The sequence below is a fragment of the Gallus gallus genome, chromosome 4 (assembly GCF_016699485.2).
Source record: "Gallus gallus isolate bGalGal1 chromosome 4, bGalGal1.mat.broiler.GRCg7b, whole genome shotgun sequence".
Lineage (NCBI taxonomy): Eukaryota > Metazoa > Chordata > Aves > Galliformes > Phasianidae > Gallus > Gallus gallus.
Window position 1 is genome coordinate 446,999 of NC_052535.1, and position 21,590 is coordinate 468,588.

General features: G+C 52.2%; 2 protein-coding genes across 6 annotated transcripts in view; one reads left to right on the top strand and one right to left on the bottom strand.

The window, feature by feature from the left end:
• Positions 1-7,752, top strand: part of AR (androgen receptor) — a 46,534-nt gene extending 38,782 nt beyond the window's left edge. The window contains exons 5-9 of one of the 2 annotated variants that reach the window (XR_005859119.2): positions 869-1,013; positions 1,784-1,914; positions 2,074-2,231; positions 2,606-3,410; positions 6,527-7,752. Coding sequence is in view for 1 of the 2 variants with exons in the window: in NM_001040090.2 (NP_001035179.2) it covers positions 869-1,013; positions 1,784-1,914; positions 2,074-2,231; positions 2,606-2,761 (590 nt within the window). In the remaining variant the exon portion in view is untranslated. Of the gene's footprint in view, positions 1-868; positions 1,014-1,783; positions 1,915-2,073; positions 2,232-2,605 lie in introns of both variants that reach the window. The other variant, NM_001040090.2, reaches the window with a different exon arrangement.
• A 1,076-nt stretch (positions 7,753-8,828) lies between these two features.
• The window catches only part of OPHN1 (oligophrenin 1), a 46,309-nt gene continuing 33,547 nt past the window's right edge, over positions 8,829-21,590 (bottom strand). For 2 of the 4 annotated variants that reach the window (XM_015278326.4, XM_015278328.4), the window contains 9 exons: positions 21,413-21,471; positions 19,629-19,734; positions 17,797-17,956; positions 15,138-15,285; positions 14,591-14,866; positions 13,333-13,498; positions 12,026-12,076; positions 11,252-11,302; positions 8,829-10,910 (listed from right to left, as the gene is read on the bottom strand). In XM_015278326.4, the coding sequence (XP_015133812.2) occupies positions 11,260-11,302; positions 12,026-12,076; positions 13,333-13,498; positions 14,591-14,866; positions 15,138-15,285; positions 17,797-17,956; positions 19,629-19,734; positions 21,413-21,471 (1,009 nt within the window). In that variant the 3' untranslated portion in view covers positions 8,829-10,910; positions 11,252-11,259. Of the gene's footprint in view, positions 10,911-11,251; positions 11,303-12,010; positions 12,077-13,332; positions 13,499-14,590; positions 14,867-15,137; positions 15,286-17,796; positions 17,957-19,628; positions 19,735-21,412; positions 21,472-21,590 lie in introns of those variants that run through there. The other 2 variants (XM_015278327.3, XM_046940454.1) reach the window with 2 other exon arrangements.

A 21,590-nucleotide genomic window follows, 5' to 3' on the forward strand; every position in this document is an offset into this window, starting at 1 on the left:
AGAAGATGAGGGTACAGCACACTGATCAAATGTCCATCCTCGTGGCTGCAGTGCCAGCACTCCTTCCTGCAGGCTCCATCTCAGGGCAGCAGCACAGCTCCTCTGAAGCCCCTCTGAGGGGGCAGGCAGCATGAAGGATAGTAGCAAGTAATGGAGTAGGAGAACATTTCAGCACACTGTCACTGTGTGTGACAATACATCAGTAGGCAATGAGTTTATCTCTGAATGGATATGCTGGATAAGTCAAAAGGGGTTTTTTTTGCGGCATGTAACACTTAATTAAATCTGAAATTCCAGTGTAGATATGTCCTCCAGAAGAATGTGTCTGATTCTGAGCTGCTTCATCTCTACCTGCGCTCTGCAAACACGCTGCATGCAGCTCCTGGAGATTGCAGTCCTGCCTACTGGCAACTGGGAGCCCTGGGGATGGAGGTACCCATGGGGGGCTCTGGTGTCACAGGCTGTCCTGTTTGGGCAGGTGATAGGAAAGCTGCAAGGGGAGCATATGGACCTAAAGCAATCGCAGGCAGCAGCGAAACACCACTTGTGCTCGTTTGCAGTTGACAGCTTTCTGAGCAAGAGACAGATGCTCGCTCCAGTGGAATGTAATTATGCACTGTGGATTATAATTACACACCGACGGTATTGGAATTGTTTCAATGTTTGATTGAAATAACGTGCGATTTTCTCAAAATGAGAAAATGGTGACTTCTGAGAGTGCCAGAATTTCACCCAAAAGAGGTAATTAGTTAACGAGGGCTCAGATCTGCCTCTGACTGCTGCTGCATGAGGACAATTCCAGGAACTGCCAGAGCTCAGCAGTGATTTGTAACATCCCTCTGCTGTCTTTTGCTTCTCTTTTGAACAGGATTTCGCAATTTGCATGTGGATGACCAGATGTCAATAATCCAGTATTCTTGGATGGGTCTCATGATTTTTGCCATGGGTTGGAGATCTTTCACTAACGTCAATTCCAGGATGCTTTACTTTGCCCCAGATTTGGTCTTCAACGAGTAAGTGCCAAACATCAACAGTCTGAAGTTTGCCTTGCCTGGGTCAGACTGGGTGAGAAATGAGAACCAGGTAAGGGGGTCGCTGTACTGCCCAGTTACGGGATGTGCAGCCAGGCAGTTAGGCTCTGGGAGCTGATCCAAGCCAAGAGGAGTGGTAGCAGACTCCAGAAGTGACAAGGAGAGCCACAGTGCCTCCCTGTGCTTTCTTTCCATTCCCTCGCTGTGCCCTCAGCAGCACCAGCCCATGGTGTGGGTGTGAGGGGCTGCAGTGCTGCCTGGCTCCTGGGTGGGGATGGGGGCTGATTCCAGAGGCTGGGCTGGTTACAGAAGGCAGAAGCAGAGACAAACGCATGCTGTGAGCTCCTCCAGCTCCTGGCGATGTCCCTCTGGTGTACAGTCAGCTTTGAGTTGAGCAGGTTTTATTGGCACTAAGGCAGAAAATCTTACAAACAGTAACTAAGTGCAGCGGTGAGTGAGAGCACACCTACTGTGTGAGAAGCTCAGCTTCGTGTCCCTTCTGTGTAACCAAATAGTGTGAATCACCGCTTCCAGGAAGGCAGAGGGTCACCCAAACCCAGCGAAGCCACGTAGCCATCCATCCTCAGACATGCAGAGTTATGCAGACGTGCTTTGGAAAACCCTCTCCTCCTGCCTTCAGGCGTATTGCTGTCAGCACCCTCAAGGCAGAGCTCAGCCCCAGTGCCCAGGACGTCAGTGTCCCTGGGCACAGCACGAGCCGCCCTCCACCCCCGTGCCCCTTCTCCTCCCAGGTACCGGATGCACAAATCCAGAATGTACAGCCAATGCGTCAGGATGCGGCAGCTCTCCCAGGAGTTTGGGTGGCTTCAGATCACGCCCCAGGAGTTTCTCTGCATGAAGGCTCTGCTCTTCTTCAGTATTAGTGAGTGCTCACGTCCTTCCCTCAGCAGACCTGGGCTGCAGGGAGCAGCCAGGCAGGGCTCCATGCTCTGCACTGACCACTCTTTCACTTCTCCTGTGGCTCTCTTCTTCTTTCCACATTTGGAGCAACTCTGACTGTTTCCTCTCCCTGTTCCTCCAGTTCCAGTGGATGGCCTGAAGAACCAGAAGCTCTTTGATGAACTTCGCATGAACTACATTAAGGAACTCGATCGGATCATTGCTTGCAAGAGGAAGAACCCCACCTCCTGCTCTCGGCGGTTTTACCAGCTCACCAAGGTCCTGGACTCCGTGCATCCTGTAAGAGAGTAGCGCGGTGTCTGCCTGGGCCCAGCTAGCAGTTAGCAGATAGAATTGGAGCGCAGGAATTTGGGAGTGCAGCAGAGAGGGATCTTGTCCCTGCAAAAGCATTGGGAAACGGTGTTACCGCCCTTGTAGACATGGACACTGTGTTCATGTTCATACCTGCAGCTGCTTCTTTAGTTTCTTTTATTGGCACTTGTGTGCTGCTCATCTCCAGGAGCAATCCTGCGCACTGCCCTGGCTGTATCTGTGTTCTCCTGGATGTGAAGAGGGCAGCCCTGGCACAGCCCCTCTGTGCTGCTCCTGCTGACCTTCCCGCAGGAATCACTCACTAGGGAATTTTTCCCTAACAAACTTTCTTTCTTTCCTAGATTGCCAAGGATCTGCACCAGTTTACATTTGATCTTTTAATTAAGGCCCACATGGTGAGCGTGGACTACCCGGAAATGATGGCCGAGATCATCTCTGTGCAGGTTCCCAAGATCCTGTCTGGAAAAGTGAAACCCATTTACTTCCACGCGGAGTGATCTTCTGGAGGGACTCCCAGTCGCATTGCCTCCATCTCAGCCACTTCTGCCTATTGTTTCTGCACTACTGTACTGCAGTGCCTTGGGGAATCCCCTCCGAAGAGATGATGTGCCACCAGGCAGACAGTAGCAAACTCCTCCTCCCTGCTGGGGTTCCTTCGATTTCTCTTTTTCCTGTGGTACCTCTGACTGAACTCCTGCTGGGGTCAGGCTGCTCGGTGCACAGGAACGCCCTGTGTGCAGCACCTGGGGGTGGTCACTCCTTTATTTTCCGCAGTGACTTTTAGTGCCATGGGAGATGTGCCGCCAGTTCTTGTATTTCTGTAAACCAAAACAAGGTGAGGCCCAGGCTGACCCTTTAAGTTTGGGTGTGGGTACCTTTACCGGCCTCCTCTGGGACTTCTTTTGTGCATTACGGTGCTGGGAAGAGATGTATTGAATGTTGCGGTAGCACAACTGAGGGGAAGAGATGAATTGCAACCCAATGAATGAGAGAACCTCTCAGAGCTGGAAGGCACCTGGCAGTCACCGTGCAGGCCTGCTCGGCCCTGTGCAGCTCGGCTCCACGCGTGGCTGCTGGAGGGAGGATGGGCTCTGGAAGGCTCCATTGGTGATGGCTGCTGCTTTCCCCTGGGGCACCGTTCCTGAGGTGAGCTGGATGCTGCCCATTCAGCAGTGTGCTCTCAGTACTCCCATCCCTGTCCTGAACTGCTTGGACATGACTGTGCCACCTCTACAAGTGCCTGATGCCTCTCGGACCTCAGCCCCCCAGCAGCCGAACCCCTGCCTGCACCCCTCCCCTGCTCTGCTCACTCCGGGTGCCCGCACAGCCGGCATCTCAACTCCTTCACCTATCTGTCATCTGCCTGAGCTGCTCTCCATGGCAGCAGATGGGTGCAGCAGGAGCAAAGCAGCCAGGCCTGGCCCTCTGCAATTGGTGACTGTGGTCGTTAGCCCTGTCTTTGGGAGATGGCTGCGGTAACGACCTGTGGCAGTGGTGGCATCATCCTGTGCTCACACAGAGCTGCCCAGGGATGGAGTGATGAAACAGTGAATGTGGGCACGCCGCTTGGAGTGAGATGCATCAAAGGTTGATTCGGATGGCTCCCAGTGGTCTGGGATGTTGGGCAGCCCCCAGCCTGCACCAGATCTGTCTGGCAGGCTGTGCTCCCGTGGCACAGGCACTGCTTCGCTCCCGCTGCTGCAGAGCTCTCCATGTGATAGGGGGTGGGGCAGGGACGGATGTGCTGTGCTCTGTGCCCCCTCATAACACCAAGCAGCTGTGTGCCAGATGTCTTTAAAAGCAAAGGCAGCTTGGTTCAGCACATTGCTTGTCACATGCACGGCCTCCCAGCTGCTGTGTGGGTTCTCCTGCTTCTAGGACCTGTCCAGAGCTGAGCATAATCTCCAGCTCTGCAGGCAAAGCCCATGGCTACAGCCGGGTCCTTCACAAGCTCTTGGCAGGAACAAGCATTTAATGTTACAGATATTCTTTAGTCGTGCTATAGGGTTTTCACTGAGGGAGGAGGTGGAGAAAAATGACACAGAACTATTGAACCAACACTCTCTCTGTACAGCCATTTGTAATGAGATCTCCCCTCCTCTGTGGCTCTGCTTGTGTTCTTCCTCCTGAGCCCCCCTATTTCCCCCCCCCCCCATGCAGGTGGGCACAACCTGCAGGTCCCAGTATGCCCAGCAGTCCTCTAATTGCTGTGCCTTCAGTGTCCGTATGATCTGTTCATACATGCAGATGAGTCAATGGGAGGCCCTGCTGGTGTACTCTTCTGTTCTTGAATGTTTTCTGGCTGTTAGCAGAAGAGAATGATGAATAACGGGCTTGGTAATGCCTTGATCTCTGTCATCAACAGGAGGATGTCTATGATTGGTCTAAATAACGTCTTTAGAGAGCTTTACATTTTGCATAAGCTCACGCAAGTAAGGCTTTATTAGTTAATGAGCGTAAATGCATCCTGCCGGGTATTTTTCTGCTGGGAGGTGGGGAAGAGACCAGACTTGGTAGCGACTTGCATACACCTACTTGCTGCTGCGAAGGCAGCAGGGCTGTGCAGCAGGCTGTGCCCTCAGCTGCGTGCTGCTCAGTGCTCCCTGCTGCTCTGTGCTATGGGGGCTCTGCTGACGTGAGCCCCAGTGCCTGTGTGGGGCCCAGGCTGTGCCCTGCAGCTCTTCTATTTCAAAGTAAATTTCTGCAGTGCTTTTTCCCCACACTGGCTGTTTGTGATGCTGATGGAGGGGTTGCTGGAGGACGGGGAGCCGGGAGTGGCAGTGGCACCCGAGTGAGCATTTGCCAGGGGGACAAGAACACTGTCTCTTGGTTTATTTCCATTGGCTGCTGCAGGAACTGGAAAAAAAAAAGTTCAAGAAATACCAAAGTCCAGATCCTGCCATATATCTTTGTACTTTGTGTTTTCTTCTGCGTTTTCTTGTCTATTTTTGCTTTAATAAAGCGAAGAGAATCTCACCATCGTCCTCATCCTATCGCAGTTGACCTGGGGGTCCCGGCTGAGCTCCCATCCCAGCGCAGGGCCAGCTCAGACCCTGGGCTCCCTGGGAAGGCGCAGTGCAGCCGAGGAGTGCACGGCGGGGCAGCAGCACAGCCCGGCACTGCTGTGACACCTCTGCCTGCACGCTGGGAGGAGCCTTCTGCTCAGCTCTGGGAGGAATGGATCTAAGCCCAGGCGGTGAGCAACCTGCCCCATTCACGGGCAGGTGAACAGCAGCAGGTCAGTCCTGGGGAGCTGAGCTCTGTCAGAGCACGGAATGGCTTTGCACCCTCCAGTTGGAGCAGTGCCGTTTGCCACAGCCACACAGCCGCCACTGCCGTGAGGATCTCTCCTGAGATGTTTTGATAACAAACTATATGTTAAACATATGTGTACGTATATATAGGCATGCCCCCACTTATACTGCTGAAGGTACCTGTTCTATGTACTGCTAACGAGCTTTCTTTCTGCCTGCACACTGAGTGCGCTTGGGTATCCATCTGGTGGTGAGGCAGCACGTGCCAGTAGTAATAGCAGCTTTTGGTTTATTTCTGGGGGCTCTGCACTGCCCAGGTTTCCAAAGCCCATCCTTGCATGGCATGGATGCAGCACACTGGGGGTCCCGGTGTCAGCGTGCAGCCCTCCTTCCACTGCTCTGGCCAACAGGGAGGGGTGGTACCCGAGGGACAGTAGAGCGCTCTTTATCTCTGCTCTCTTCAGTTGCACAAAGCATCCATGCACTTCAGGGCAGAATCCCGGGACTGTGCCTATTTTCTCTTTAAAGTAGAAATATGTTCTTACAACATCATGACTGCTGGAATGGCTCTGATTCCCGCTGCCTGGTGGGAGCAGCCACAGCTGAGGTGCTGATGCCGTCTGTCGCTGGGTGCTGGGAACGGTGCTATGGGGCCACCCATCCTCAGCACAAAGCTGCAGACACGCTGCTCCAGGGCCGTGTCTGGGGAAGGTGTGGGCCTCCAGAACAAGAGCTCGGGCTGTGACCTGCCCACAGCCGTGTTCTGGCACTGTGGTCACTGCTTTGAGGAAGCAAGGAGGGACTTCTGTTCATTCCTATTGAAAACAGCAGGAAAACCTGCATTTACGATTCAAAAAGTACATATCTGCACCAAACATAAAAACACAGTAAATTTATAATAAGCTGCTCTCTGTGCCGGGTATTTTGTGCTCTGTGGCAATTTAATGCTGGTTTATTTGTTGACTTGTCTCTGTAATAAAAAGTTCTCTATATTGATACACTTTGCAGCAAGCCAAAAAGCCTATTGCTGGTGCCTTTCTCCTGGGGAGGACTCCCAGCCCACAGCTGTGCTCACGGAAGTAACTGAGCATGATGTCTTTGCAATTGCTTGCTTCACCATTGCTGAGTAAAGTCCTGGAGTAAACGTCATGGGATTTCCAAAAGAAAAGGAGTGGGGACCCACAAACTTGGCTCAGTTCTACTGCTGGGTCACTGCCTGTTTCCAAGTGACGGGTGCTGAGGGCAGCGCTGAGCTCGGGGCTCCCGCACGGCACCGCAGCACCTCCACCCCGTCCCATCCCAACCCATCCCACTGTGACCGTGCTGCAGAGTGCCAACCTCTGCCCGCCGCAATGCCTGCAGCTCCGTTGGAGCACACGTCTCGTTCTGCGAGGGGTGCAACTTCATTGCACCACTGTTGCCTTTTCCATCACTTTCCCCAAATTAATGGTCTTTGGAGACCAAATTCTGCTTCTAGAAAAAGACATCAGTTGGACTGTTGCCACTGTTTCCACTTTCTTTGTTGTTTTTCTTGATTGGAACGACGATCTGCCCCAAACACACGGAGCACAGAGAACAGAGACCTATGACACACTGCCATTGGGGCCGGGCAGCAGTGACACCACACTGCTGTGAGATGCGGTGCAGGATGTGACCCTGATCCAAACATCACCGCGCTGGGCTGAGTGACACCGTCTGTGTCATAACTGACCAGAGGAGCCCACCTGGGCCCGGGGCAAAGACAGAACCCGTCATGCTACACTGGGGGCAATGAAACACCCCAGCCCACGCCTGGACCCCTGCGAGCCCTCAGCCCATGCTGTGCCCTGGGCAGCTCTCCCTGCTCCATGCTCTGCTCTTCTGTAACTTCAGATCTGTTGTTGTTCCTAATACAATAAAGGCAAAATTCTGTTTGTGGGAGCGCTGCTGTACGCTACATTTGGCTTTTATTTCAGTTATGTGCATGAGAAATGCTGCTCAGTGTGACAAATAATAGGTGTTGGAGATGCCAAGAATAATTGGGTAATTTCTAAATGGATGAGGCTGTTGTTGGTAATCCACAGAGGCTGTTTTTCACAGCTGGATTCTTGCTATTAATTATCTGAGCTGTAATTCCTTTTACCCATCAGCTGACCGATCTCTTCATGTGTGTCTCTTTGGGCCTTTTAAAAATAAATTTCATTTGATTAATGTATTCTCGAAGCAAGGCGCTAATAAAGCCCCGTGTCCTCCTCCTTTGCTGTTGCTTTCAGTGTCTTTATGAGCAATTGTAACTCCATTCCTCTGTAATTTTGGGATAAAATGGACCTGTGCTCCCCACATCCCACACAGCACTGCACTCCTTCTGACCATCCAACCCCAGAACTGACCAAAAGGAAACCATCTCTCACCCCGAAGTGGTGCTCCCAGAGCCCTCCATGCTCTGCTCTGCCCACACCTGAAGCACCCACTGCTACTGCTGCTGCTCAGCTTTCAGGTGAACCACATAAGGAAATTTGCAGCCAACTGCAAATTAATGGAAGTGGCAGCTGTGAATCCTTTGGTAAGTCAGCAGGACTGAGCAGCCTGCTGGGCTTGTCGCAGTCCTGCATGGAAAGGTGTTTGCTGGCAGAGGGATTTGAACAACGCTCAGTGGCCTGAGGTTAAAGGTAAGAAAACACATTAAAGTGTGCAGCACAGCCTGTGCCTCCTTGCAGAGCTGCACTGGGGGCTGCTCACCCCCCACACCCCCTGGCAGCACAGCAAAGGCTGCGGCTTCAGAAAGGTCCCTCTGGGCCCATCCAATGCCCTTCAGTGCAGTAATGCCATTCAGAAATGCCTTTGGTGCTCGCTGGAAAAAAACCCCTAACAAGCAAGGAGACAAAAAGCCGCCCTACAGGGCTGCGGTTGGAAGCAATTTGGGCTGAGGCGAGCCGGCCCACAGCCCTGCTGCCCCACTAACCACAGCACAGGCTGACATGGGGTAATAGCAGGAACACAGCTCTGCAGGGCTGCCGGGTCACCGTGCCCTGTGCCTGTGGGCAGCTGTGATGCTCAGTGCACCCACACTGGGACAGACATGGATGAACCGCAGCCCCAGGGGAGCTGCACACAGTGAACACGGCCATAGCACTGGGAGGGACCCACAGGGGTACGGGGCAATATGGCCACCAGGCACAGTGGGGGGCTCGGGGCAGTGCTGGGAGCAGGGCTCCTTGTCCCGCTGCCTCCCCCGGGCACTGCGGCCCCATTTGTGCAGCACAGCAGGGCTGGCAGTTTGTGCAACATTCAGGCGTTGTTTGCGGAAGGAAAAAACCACACATGGACTTCATTTAACTTCATGGAAACTTTATAAACACTGAAGTACTCTACACTGCTACGTGACCAAATGGCTGCAGGGCTGACGGCCCGGGGTCCCACAGCACAGTGCAGGGGCTGTGCCTCCCAGCCCAGCACAGAGTCCCCAGAGCTCCGTTGTGCTGGTGAGGAAGAAGCCAGCACGGATGTGTGACAAACACTTTTAAAAGGACATGTTCTTAGTAAGCTGCTTCCTCCATCCATTTTTAATGCTGAGGGTGAAAACAAGACTTGGCTTTGTTTTTTTTCAGGCTCCACTGCTGTCCCACAGGCATCCATGCCATCTGCACGGCACTGGATTTGCTCAGGAGCGCTGGGACAGGGGAACTGACAGCTGCCATTTCACACAGGGCTGCTCCCGGTGGTGCTGCTCAGCACTCAGTGCAGAACAGAAGCTGCACGCTGACCCCACCTGCCCACAGCCACTGCCTCGGGGGTCCTCAAATCAGAAGGGACTGCTGGAAGTGGGGAGGAGGTGCTCGGCTGACGCTGCTGGGTGACACCGCGGCTGTGACACCTCTATGGACAGAGCTGCCTGTTCCCAAGGAGCACTCCCACACTGGGCACAGGAACTGCAATGCACTCCAGTTTGATGCTGTTCACCCCGTCTGCTCGTGAGAGGGTGCAGCAGAGGCTCAGCTTAGCATGGAGAAGTCCTGAGATGCTGCTGCACGTAATGTAGTCCAGGTGGTGATATTATGCCTTTTTTTTAAGCCACTGTTAAGTGCCACTGCTCAGAGTAGGAGCACAGGAGCAAGCAGCTGGGGCAGCACTGAAGCCCACGGGGATGGACGCGCCATCAACACAGCACTCGTGTGCTCAGCAAAGGCCAGCATCACATTCAGTAAGGAAGCAGGCAGAGGCACACAGAAGGAAAGCACCTGCACACCACAGAGCACTGCTGCAGCCTCCTGCCTGTACAGCTGCGCCGGGCCTGGGGGGATGGAGTGCCTGGGGAACAAACAGGAATGTTTGGTGACTGCTCTGGGAATGCTCCCAGCACCCAAGGAAAGTCACTGAAAAGAGGGAAGCTGCCTTTGGACTGCTGGCAGGAAGCAGGGAAGTGCTCATTGCCTATCTACAGGGAAATGCTACGGCTCAGCGCTGAGCCCTGATGTTGGCAGGAGCCACAGACCTCTACGCAGGCACTGGGAGAGGTCCTGGCATGGAGAAATGTGCTCCCCTTCCAGACCGGAGGCATCAATACAATACTGCTGCTGAGGGAAAGAGACCACAGATCTCTTGGATTGGAAATTAATGTAACAAGCAAATAAGAAACTGTGTTCCTCTTAGAAAAACTTCAGGCATTGACCCATAGTTTGGGAGTTTCAGTTCCTCCCCACCTGTGTGCTGGCCCAGCAGAACAACCGCGGGCACTGAGACTTCTGCTGGGTCCGGGGGGAGCAGCTCCAGTTGCAGATGGGAGGAGGAGGAGCAGGGCTGCGTCCCCCCGCTCCCCTCCAGTTTGCTGCTGCCCTGCCAGCCCCAGAGCAAGCAGTGCTGCCAGTAATGCACGTGGAAAAACACCACTGCTTCATGGGTGAGGAGAACGCAGTGTATGGGGCGAGCCTTTCGTGGCAAGGACACAACTTCCACTCATTCTTCCCCAGCACCCAAGCACTGGGAATCAGCATATTGAACTTAGCGACGTCTGTCCAACATCACCCTTCGCTGAGGTTCTTTCCCACAGCGTGTGGAGGTGCACAGAGCTCTCTGCTCTGCTGTCCCTTTCACAGCCTGGTTGTGCTGCTGTGGGTGCTCACCCAGCACTGCTGCCACCTGCAGAGGCACCTGGCGAGTGTCCCTCACTTGGGCAGAGAGCGATGGCAAAAGGACTGGGAACAGTTCAAGACAAACGCAGTAATGGCCTTCTTGCCATTTTTGTCTCCTCCTTCTAATTTCTTGAGCCACTTCTGACAGCACGCTCCGAAATTATCGTCCAGTATGATAGCTGCTCTCCAGGTCATTTGAACTGGAAAAGTTTTAGCTGTGACACGTCCATTTCACAAGCACAGAACATCTCCTTGGTCTAGCTGGGCTGAGATGGCTGCACTGTCTGAAAGAAGAAAACAAGCGTGGCAACGTGCAGCAGTGTATGCTCATCAGTGATGGCAAACCCAGAACCAGCATAAACCCCGGGTCCTGGCACCGCTGTTTCCATAGTGCTCGTGTTTCCCCTGACTGCTGCAAGGAGCAGCTCAGGATCAGCAGATGAGGATGGTCAGCAGGCAGCACCCTCAGTCCTGGTCCTTCCCTTGTCAAAGGTCTTCAGCAGAAAGGACACTTCTCCCAGTCCCTTCTCTGAGATCCCATTCCCTCCTCCGGACTCCTACCACCCCATCTGCTGAACTGAGGACCACCACATGCTTTTGGCTGATCGCTGTTACCAACACGTACCTTTAGTGTCAGCTCTCATCACCTGGGATCCTGCCTTGTGGTGATGAAGAACTAAATGCAATGGAGTGAAAGAAAACAGAAAGAAAAAGATTGAATGCAAATAAATAGAGTGATGGGTAGCAGTCAGGTCAACGATTTATCTTTCAAGTGAAGAAACCACTGCTGATATCGGAACAATCAACTCTTACCAGCTTAATTCTGACATGCAAATCTATCTGCACTTTTGGCAGAGCTCAGTGGTTGTTAAGAGCAGGAAACTGAGGGTTATTTAAGCAGATATTTTCTAAATGAAATCTGCTGCCACAAACCACAGTGCCAGCAACCCACTAACCCCTCGGTGGGTGCCATCCCACCGAGCCCAGGGGCTCCCATGTGCAGGCTGTGCCATCACAGCCCATCTGGCCGCGTGGATCTACACCCTGCACAGACATTACATGTGGATCCCACCGCTGCCTCCTGCTGCCATCTCCCAGCCCTTCTCATCTCTCCCACGATCTGCCCCTCCTGGCCTCCACAAAGGCTGAGCCGTAAGAACAACATGGACTATGCCAACTTAAATCCACGCGCAATGATGTCTTTACTGCTCAGTGGGTTTATGATTAATTTTTCGTGCAGCCTCTGCCTGGAGTGGATTTGCGCTCAGGGCTGTTTGTTTAGGTCGGTGTTTGAGCCCAGAACAACTCCTGCTGGGTGTGCTGTGCCCCCAGGGGATGGCTCTGTGCCCCCAGCTGGGGTCACTGCTGCAGCACAGCAGCTCTGTGGGTGCAGGCTCACCTGCTGGTTCTTCGGGATGCCGTCTCAAAGAACTTGGTCCTGGAGGCCACGCTGCAAGCAGAACAAGAGAGGAGGTCACTCCAATTAACTGATGAGGCCATTCACTAATCAGATAGCATTTGTACCATGGAAAAGAGCAGGAGCATTAGCAGACACTGAAGACGATCACTTCCTAGTGATGCCTTTCTGTGTTCCTCATGCTCTCGGCTGCACTTCGTGTTCCTGCATGCTGCTCTGACTAGGCAGCCCTTCATCACTTTTAATTACACAGCTTATTTAAATGCTCTTGCTCAGAAACCTATGTGCTGGTGTAAATGTGCACTTGTCACTTTTTATTGCCTCTCCACTTACTCTGTGCTTCATACTAAGCTTCCAACTGCCCTCATAAAAGGAAAAGCTATAAGTGATTCAGGAGAACAAAGGTAAAGCCCATTCCTTCCCCGCAAGCATGGAGCTGAAACTGACAGCACCTTTCTGGAGAAAAGATGGAGGATGTCACACAGACAAACAAGGGGCTCTCAGCAGAATGCAGGGCTGCAGTGCAGCATACCTTCAGGATGACAAATGTTTTTGCCATCTCCCATTGCCACAGGCACTGTGCAGGTGGCTACCTCAAATCCTACAGCTTAAGTCTGGTGGCAGAGCATCAGGGGAGCACGCAGGGAGGACAGCCTGAGAATCCATGGGATGACAGGGGAAGGAGAAGCACATCCCAGTGAGGGACAACAGGGTTTCTGTCTCTTTAAAAACTGGAGGAAATCTGATAATGAAGTTGAACTGCATCCAATTCCTTAACGGAGATCCAAGCAGGATCTCTCCTTTCTTGGGAAACGTCTCATTTGAGAGACTCTCATTTGAGAGCCAGGCAGGGAGGGAGCTCCAGCTGCACGGAGAAGTAACTGAGAAGACGATGGAGAGGAAAGTCAGCCCCAGAGCTACACCGGACAAGGCTCAGAGCTTTGTTTTTCCTGCAGTGTGTTTGCTTTTGCTATGGCCACACTCCTTCCCAGCTGTGCCCTAGGGGCAGAGCCTGACCTGGCTCTCACACAGCTTTTCCAAAGTGACTCAGACCCCTGCCCATTGAATGGGGAATGGGATGAGTATGAGCTCCAGCCATCCTACACCAACAGTGCTGGAAACCAGCGTGGTGTTTTTCCTTCTGCTCTTCCAACACCCCTGGTAGGTGGCAGCAGCTCCTACTGCCAGGTCACCCCAACCCCCCCCTCCCTCCCCCCACCCATGGGACCAACAGCCCTGGGCTGATGCTGCGGCCCCGCACCACGCTGCCTGCCCGGCCCCTGGCTTACACTGAGGAAGGCACTTCCTCTGCTGTCCCTGCTATCAGATCCGGCCTCTGCTCCAGCTTCTGTGGGATGGGAGCCCTGCACGGTGGGTCTGGAGGTCTTACGGGGGGACGCATTATCACAGGCTTATCGCCATGGGGCCGCGGCCTGGGGACGCCGTCGTACTCGCCTGCAAGGCAGAAGATCACAGACACTGCATGTGAAGCTTTGGCAGAGGATGAGGTGTTTGTGAAGATGCATTACTGGGCTGCAAGAGCACGCTGCTGGCTCACGTTAAGCCCTTCACCTACCAGGACCCCTAGGACTTTCTCAGCAGGACAAGTTTTAGCCACATCTCTTCCACGCCTGCATTTGTAAATTCTGATCCTGAACTTCCTCTTTGCTAAACTGCATAACTGGAACGTCTCGACAAAAGCCCTATTTTCTCATCCTTCCTGCTGGCTTCTCCAGCTTTTCAGAATTACCCCCAAGCTGTCCACACTGAAGCGCGATATGATGTTCCAGCACTGATTTTAAAGCATCAGTATAGCTGCAATATAACTTTATTGCTAATTCAGTGTTCCCCTATTTATATGTCCCAGGGCCAGCAGCCCATTTTGTCGTGCTGCGTCTCGAGATCACGCTGTCAGCACGCTATGTGTGCTAATGTGACAACACCAGCTCTGAAAGCGCTAAATGGAGCCGATGTACAAGCCAATTTCAAAAGCTATCTCGCTCTTCCAGAGGCAGATTTCCACCTACCATTTATGCAACAAATTTAAATTAAGCCAGTAGTGTTAGTCAGATGAACTTAATGTTTGTGCTACCCAGCCAGGCCTTTTATTCTTTCTCTTTATTGTATGTGGGAGTCATTTGACAAGCATGCAGCCTCTCTTTTATTTGCTAAATACAGTGCTGCAAAGCTGCTGGAGGACGACAACATCTAAAAAGCACTGCAGAACACACAAATAAGCCTGGCAATGGCAGAAGTTGCAGTATTTCTTGTTTACGACCATCATCTTGAGGATCTCACCCAGCTCAGCTCCAAACACACACAGTTACAGCACCGTGTGCCACATGGTGAGCTGCGTGCTGGCACTGCGAGGGACAAGGACAGCCACAAAGACACACCAGCACCTTCCTCCAGGGGATGGGCAGCACCAACTCAAATTTGGCCCCAATCTCATCATTTATATCTATCATACATAGGTATAAAGCTTATGAAGCTGTATAAAGGCCCTGCTCTGCCCTGCTGAGGCTGAACCATGGGTGTGCCACTCACCATCTCTGCCGCAGCCACCCGGCCGGGGCGCAGGTCTCCTGGCGTGGAGCGTGGAGGTCCGCAGGGCAGGGCTGCTCACCACACCGTTGGCAGCCTTGCTGGAGAGCTTCACACCTCCGTCCTGCAGCCTGGGCACCAGCTTGCCCACCTCCAGCTCGGCAGACGGCCGTCCCGGCTCCTCCCCCCCCGGCCGGGGTGCGGGCAGGCGGCTGCGGAGCAGTGGTCTGGGGGCCTCCGTGACAATGCTGCCATTGGGGGTCTGGCTGAGCTGGTCTGCTGTGGAGCCAAGGGACAGACAGACGGGTTAGGATCGAGCGTGGACACAGTCAGGCAGTGACTGAGGGCTGTTCTGCCAGCGACGGTTTGAACTGTGAGGCAATGCAACCTCCGATATCAGTTCTTACTTTCCTTTTTCACCGAACACCAGAACTGCCATGCTGATGCCCTTGTAAATGCAGTTCTGTTATTATTCACATTGCTCCCAGAAAGGAGCTAAAAGAAATAGGAGCGAGGGAGACTGAGGGTGCCAGAGAGCAGCAGAACTGACCTCCACTTTCTTCCACAGAAGCCCCAAAGAAGACAGGTCGTTCCCGCAGAGGGCGTTTGGAAATGGTGATGGGTTTGTGCCTCCGGGCAGCCACCCTGGGGGGAGGCACTGGTGGGGCAGCACTGTCTTCTGGGGGGCCCGAGTAGATCTGTAAGGACAGACACATCTTCAGATGGTGCTCACCAGACCACACGGGCGGAGGGAGCTGCTGGGGCAGCCCCACACTTTGTGGTCGGGTGGTACAGCCCTGCACGGCTGCTGCCTTCCTGCAACAGGCAGCCTGCTACACACCACGGCAGTACTGAGTTAATTAACACAACGAGATCACAATACATAGAAAATGTGCAGCAGCGAATTATTTCAGAGCAGATTAAGTCAGCTTTGAATCTGATATGTTCTGAGAAGTGTCAAGTTTTCCACACCAACCAGGTGATACAATCTGCAGCAAGCACCCAAACAAGCTGCTGCATTGTTTGAGATTTAACAGCAAAAATACTTTGGCTCTTGGCTTACAATGAAGTGTGTGGCACCCTCAAATTACCTCAGATGAAATACTGGCACAGAAACAATGCTGGTTAGCAGTTCTATCTCCTTTTCTCACTGCTCATATGACACCTATTTGGTTGGGGTTAATTTAGAGGCTTTTATTTATGCCAGACCTCTTTTTAATAGCTGAAAAAAAATAAAGCCTTTGGGCAGTCTTTGATGATATGAAACAACACATTAAAGCCCCACATCAACTGCTTTTGCTTTTTTCCCATGGACACAAACTGAATTCACATTGGGCCTCCAGGGGCGGATCGGTGCGGCGGGGCAGTGAGAGCTGCTGGGCTCAGCACAGCACAGCACAGCACAGCATGGCATGGTACAGCATGGCACGGCATGGCCAAACCATCCTAGCGGGGCTGGCAGGAAGCAGCTCAGCCCTGAAGGTGACAGCTCAGTCCTGGCACAGCCAGCAATGGGGTTACCTCCCCTTAGTATGGAGGAACCCACAGATTCTGTCCCTCAGATAAATTCTAAAAGGCCGTCCTGATTTGATTACGGATGTCATCTTTGAAACTAAAAGCACGCTCCTTGTTCTGCCAGGCACATAGAAATGCCGGAGAAAACCACGACCCCCTGAGCCCTCAAACCTCCCTCCCAAGGCCTGGGCAGTGCGTCCCGCAGGGGGGATGGCACCGCCTGCTGCTCCCTGGTGCCTACAGAAGTACTACAGACCTCCGCCTTCATGAGATGCTTTTCAACACTTGGAAGCCACTCTGAAACCCCACCCCACCGCTCTGCTAAGGATGCGAGTGCAGCTTCTCCTTTGATTCTGCCTTTTGAACACAAATCCAAGTTAAACAACTGGAAGGTACAAAGATATTGACAGATCCTCGCCTTTGGAAAGTTTGTACAGCGAAGAGGCATTTCCAGAGGGATCGACTGATTTAATTTAGCTGTGGCACTGATATATAAACTGCAGAAAGAGTAATTATCCCCAAAGACTTCATGAGTAGCTACTTTGTCCTTAGCCTTCATATTGCACCATCTAAGTCATGTCTCTTCTTCCAGGCTCATTTGAAGTGTTTGCATATGTGTGAGCTGAAGACGCTTTCAGCTCCAGCGATGAACTCACACGCTCCATCTAATAACTGTTCCTAACTTCACCTTATTGCTGAAGAAATTAAAAGCAAGCAGAGAGACGTCTGCCTTAATTAAAGACTGAATTCCATTTCTTGGAGGCAGCAGTGTGAACCGCGTGTTGACTCAGCCTGAACAGAGATGGCATGAGGGTGACAACAGAGGCTGAGCTCGGGAGCGAGCACTGTGAGCATCCCAGCACACACAGCCTTTGCCGTGAGAACTTACAAGCATCTGCAGTAACCCACAAAGAAAGCAGTATGGGATCTTCATGAACTCTGTGTGCGGATGCTCCTAAGTCCCTCTGAGCTCCTTCATGCCACTTTTCTGGTTTCAGTCCTTGGCACCACAATGGACTCACACCATCCATTTGGTCTCTGGCAGCAACCCCCTCATTTGTGGCCATCAAACTTCCCCTTCCTTCAGGTCATAAGGGATTCTTCCAACACTATAATTTAATGTACTACGAAGGACCAAATTCCTGCTTAGAAACCTGGAGCACAGCGCTGCCCTCAGCACGGCAGACACGGGCTGGGTGCTGAACCTTCCTCTAACAGCTCAGCCCCAGCAGCAGGTCCCTCCCCATCCCCACGCCCGTGTCTGCACAGCCCTATGTGCACTGGAATCATTTTCATCAATCTTTCCATACTTGGTTGCTTTGGTGTTTTTCCTGTTGTAATGGCAGGCAGTGCCACGTATTGCATCACGCCTGCCCCAAACAGTTATGCTGTACTCTGCCTCCTGGCTTCAGCACAGGCAAGCATCATGTCCCGTCACCTCCAGGTAGACAACAGTATTCTCAATACAGATGCTTATCTTATTTAAAAAGAAAACCAAACACCCAGTAGACTCAGAGTTTTCCTTCAGAACTACAGGCAATAGTGAGGAACGACTGCTGTGCTGCTTGTTTCCCTATGAAGCATTTCAGAACAGCGTATTTTAAAGGAAAAATGCCACTCCTTAAGGAGACCACAAAAGGAGCCCAACTCCAAGTCGTTGCCACAGCAACATCAGGCATGGCACAGCCCTGTACCTTCCCAAAGTGCTCGATGAGAATCTCAACCACGATGTTCTGGAATTTGATGTTCATCATTGCTGCCACGGTGTCCTCCTGCGCCCGCATGAGGGTCGGTCCGAATATCACCCCCATGTTGGATGGTGACATCAGGTTCTCCCGGCTGTGCTCACACACGCTGCAGAGAGGTGACAGAGAAGGAATCATTTGTCATTTGTATTACTTTTCTAAGCAGATTTTACTCTAAGAACTGTAGAAGATACAACAAGAATCTGCGGCTCACTGCTCCTCGTTTCGGTTCATCAGAATTTGTTTCCCACCCCTGGCAGAGACCCAATGTGTCCACAGCTCTGATGTGCACCAACTTCAGTCAGGACCACTGTGGGAGAGCAATGTGATGACGGCAGTTCTACTCCATCTCTTTCAACATCTGATTCCTAATTCTGCACACAAAGCCATGTGTGCAACACATACACGAAAGGGATCGTTTCATTTGGAATATCCTATTTATCCCAGACTGACTGTTGGCTTTAATATTTTCTCTCTCTGAACATAGGGAGGACATTGGAGGATTTCATCAACTTCCACAGCATCTTCCTTCTGAAAGAAGCACAGTTTGCAAAGAACAGAGCTCTCTCTATTCAGCCTGGGAGGAACACACGAGCCTGTGGAGCACACCAGTCACTGACTGAAGCATTAACCACCGAGATGGACACTGTTTTCAAAAGCAGCCAGCCTGAGCTCTGAATGCCAAAGGAGAAGGGCTTTGATGCTGAGATTTAATGAATTCTTTGCACTGTAGCTCTCCTTAGAGAGGTTTCTGTGAGCATAAAGGGGGTAAGGAAGAGAATTTAAGCGCAAGCACTGTAAAGAATAAACATCACCACCACCATTCCAGTGTTAGCTTCATCAGACTGCAAGGCAGACGCTCTCATTCTGCCGCATACATAGAGAGGCTTCAAGAACACAAACAAGTGTGAAGGGCTGGAAGCAGCCTGCAGCAGGAATGCACCACCTGCACTCCTCACCCGACGGAGGGCACAGCACCAAGAGCTCAGCATCGGGTGGGAGGGTGTGGAAATCGCAGAGCTGTTTATTTCTGCAGCAGTCTGGCTTTGAAAGAGGCTTCCCCAAGGACCCAAAGCAAACCTTTTCACTCCGCAGCCATTGCTTCTGCCAGTCCCGCTCCTTCCTGACCCACACACAAGTTGCTGCACACCCCTCCCCCATGGGGTGGAGAAGGTAGAGCTTCTGCACCAAGCCTTCCCATTCGGTGTGATGACAAAGCAGGAAAATTCCCTTTTTCCCAGCACAGTGCTGGTGCCATCACCATCCAGTAAGTGATGCTTCCAGTTACTTGCTGACAGAAGCAAGCAGAAGCGGTGCTGCCCAGCACCACCAAGCACCCACTGCCAGCTCACCTGTATGCTGAAGTCTTCGTGCTGCCCTAAGGGCTCAGGCCATTGAGCTGCAGATAAAACCAAAGCACGCTTCACATGCAGCCCAGAGGCACAGGTCTTATGGCTGCTCTGAACCCCAGACCTAATGTTCTTGTTAACTGGACTGAGAGGCGACATGTTTACAGCTCTGCTCTCTCAGATGGTATTTCCATGTTAGAATTGCTCCTTGCTTTGTGCTTGTCAGAGAGGGAATGGAAGCAGCAAGCAGAACGAGGAGCACCACTTAGTGCAGAGGGTAGCAGGGATCATCACACCACTCGTGCAGTCAGAACGTAAATTCCTAAGGGGACAATGGTGGATGCAGTTTTACAAACCTGCCAAAAGAAAAGGCTTGCTCTGCTGATTCCACTATTCCTCTTAGTTTGGCTTTACAGAAAAACATCTGCTTACTTGACTAGGTGTCGTATGAGGAGCTCTAACATCTCTCTGTTCTTGTCAGGTAGTTTATAGACCAGGGCGTGAATGGCTCCCAGCCTGTAGTCCAGGTTTTCAGATTCTGGAGAGAAGTAACACAGAGAAAAGTTTGTGCCTTTTAAAGTAAATACATAAAAGAAAAGTCAAACAAAATCTGTGGGAAACGTTCCATCTGCAACATAGGGCTGGCTGGCCAAAGCCAGTGATGGGAAGCAGAAGGAAACTGAGATTACATAGCAAAAGGGTAATCACTGTGAGAAATGAAATGAATTGGAAAGAGGGAGAAACGAAGCTTGAAAGGGAGCTCAGGGCCAGCTCTTCGCTGAGCACAGGGATGGGCTGGGCATGGCCAGGTCCTGCCCTTCACGCTGCACCAGGGGAACCCCATGGCCCATTTGTTGGGCATCTCCTTGGCCCGGAGAGCTGCAACACAACATAGGAAAATGAACTGCAGAAAAAATGGAGTCCTTGACCCAAAGAGGTCACTGTGAGGAGCATAAATAATCAAGAAACAATCAAATACTCAGCGTGAAAAGAATAGTGTGGGATCTTGGTGGCTGGGAAGCTTAATGGTGCAAGTTCTGAAGGAGGAAAGGAAGGGATTATGGTTTTGCACATAGTCAGCCACCATTGGTTTAATCAGTGCTGAAACTAATAAATCTTGGGCTTGAGCACAACCAGTGGGTGGTGCAAAATTTTCCTTTACAAGAAAGAACAAGTGTTAGTAATTTTCCAGGGGTCCAAAGTGAGGAGAGGCGGGGATCTCTGCTGGCCTCCTGCTGACTCCAAGGAGACATGGGGCTGTGAAGGATGCCTTCCTACAAAATGTTTCTGAGTGTGCCACAGATTTCCAAATGCCAGCACTTGCATGCTGAGAGGATGACTAACTCCCTGTATCTCCTGCTCCCCACCTCAGTGTGCTGGCTCTCGGCAGCCTGAGATGCAGCCAGCTTGGAATATTATGGCTTATTTGAAACAGCCGTTATCACACGACAGCTGAGGACTAGCTGGGTTAGCACAGGCTATGTCCTGTTGGCTTACCTATGCTACTTGGCTAACCTCTGTTAATGTTGGCTGCAACTCAGTCCCAAGAGGTGCAGAATGAAAACACACTTCTTGTACCAGTAGATGCTTTGGATTCAACATCCCAGGCCAAATTTCACGGGCTAAGAGGATCACCTAACTCTGCTTGGCAACATCACATCGCATTCCCTCGCTGCTTTTAAAACAAATATCCTGATACTTTTGAGAAACAATTCTGGAGCACTTATGATCATCTGCTTTCAGGTTAGTTGGCATGTCCTGGCTCTCCAGACCCTCTGAAAGGATGCAGCCCTGTCACAGAGAAATGTACCGCAACAGCAAGGAAAAGAAAGGAAGAAATACTTCCATCATCTTCCCCTCAAAATTAAGGACCCAGAAGAGAGGGTTGGTGCCAAGTGGCAGATCCCCCAGGTGCAGCCTAGCAGAGCTTTCTCAAGTCATTTGAAATGCACGCTGGCTCTGAGCACGGTAACGCTGGGCAGGCGTGCTGCAGTGCTCTGACCCCAGTTAACTGATGTCATGGTGTGTTTGCCCTGGGCCCCTCTGCAGACACTCATGCCACTCCTCCTGGGAGCAGCTGGAGCCCCAGTGCCCACCAGGCTGTACCCAGGGGTGCCGGAGCCATGGACACCTCCGGAGCCCTCTGTGCCCTGCAGGGGTCAGCACAGGGAGCCGCCTCTGCTGCGGTGAAGGGTCAGGCTGGGGGCTGTACTTACTGGCAGCCAGGACCAGCTCCTTGTGCAGCTTGTACGTCATGACGGGCTCTGACAGGTTCCTGCAACAACCAGACAGAAAACTGAGCTCTGGGAGGGCAGCGTGACCTCATGACTGATCTCCAAGGACTGGGGGCAAATCTGCTCACCCACCAGCCTGCTGGTTCCTGCTGGCACCTCC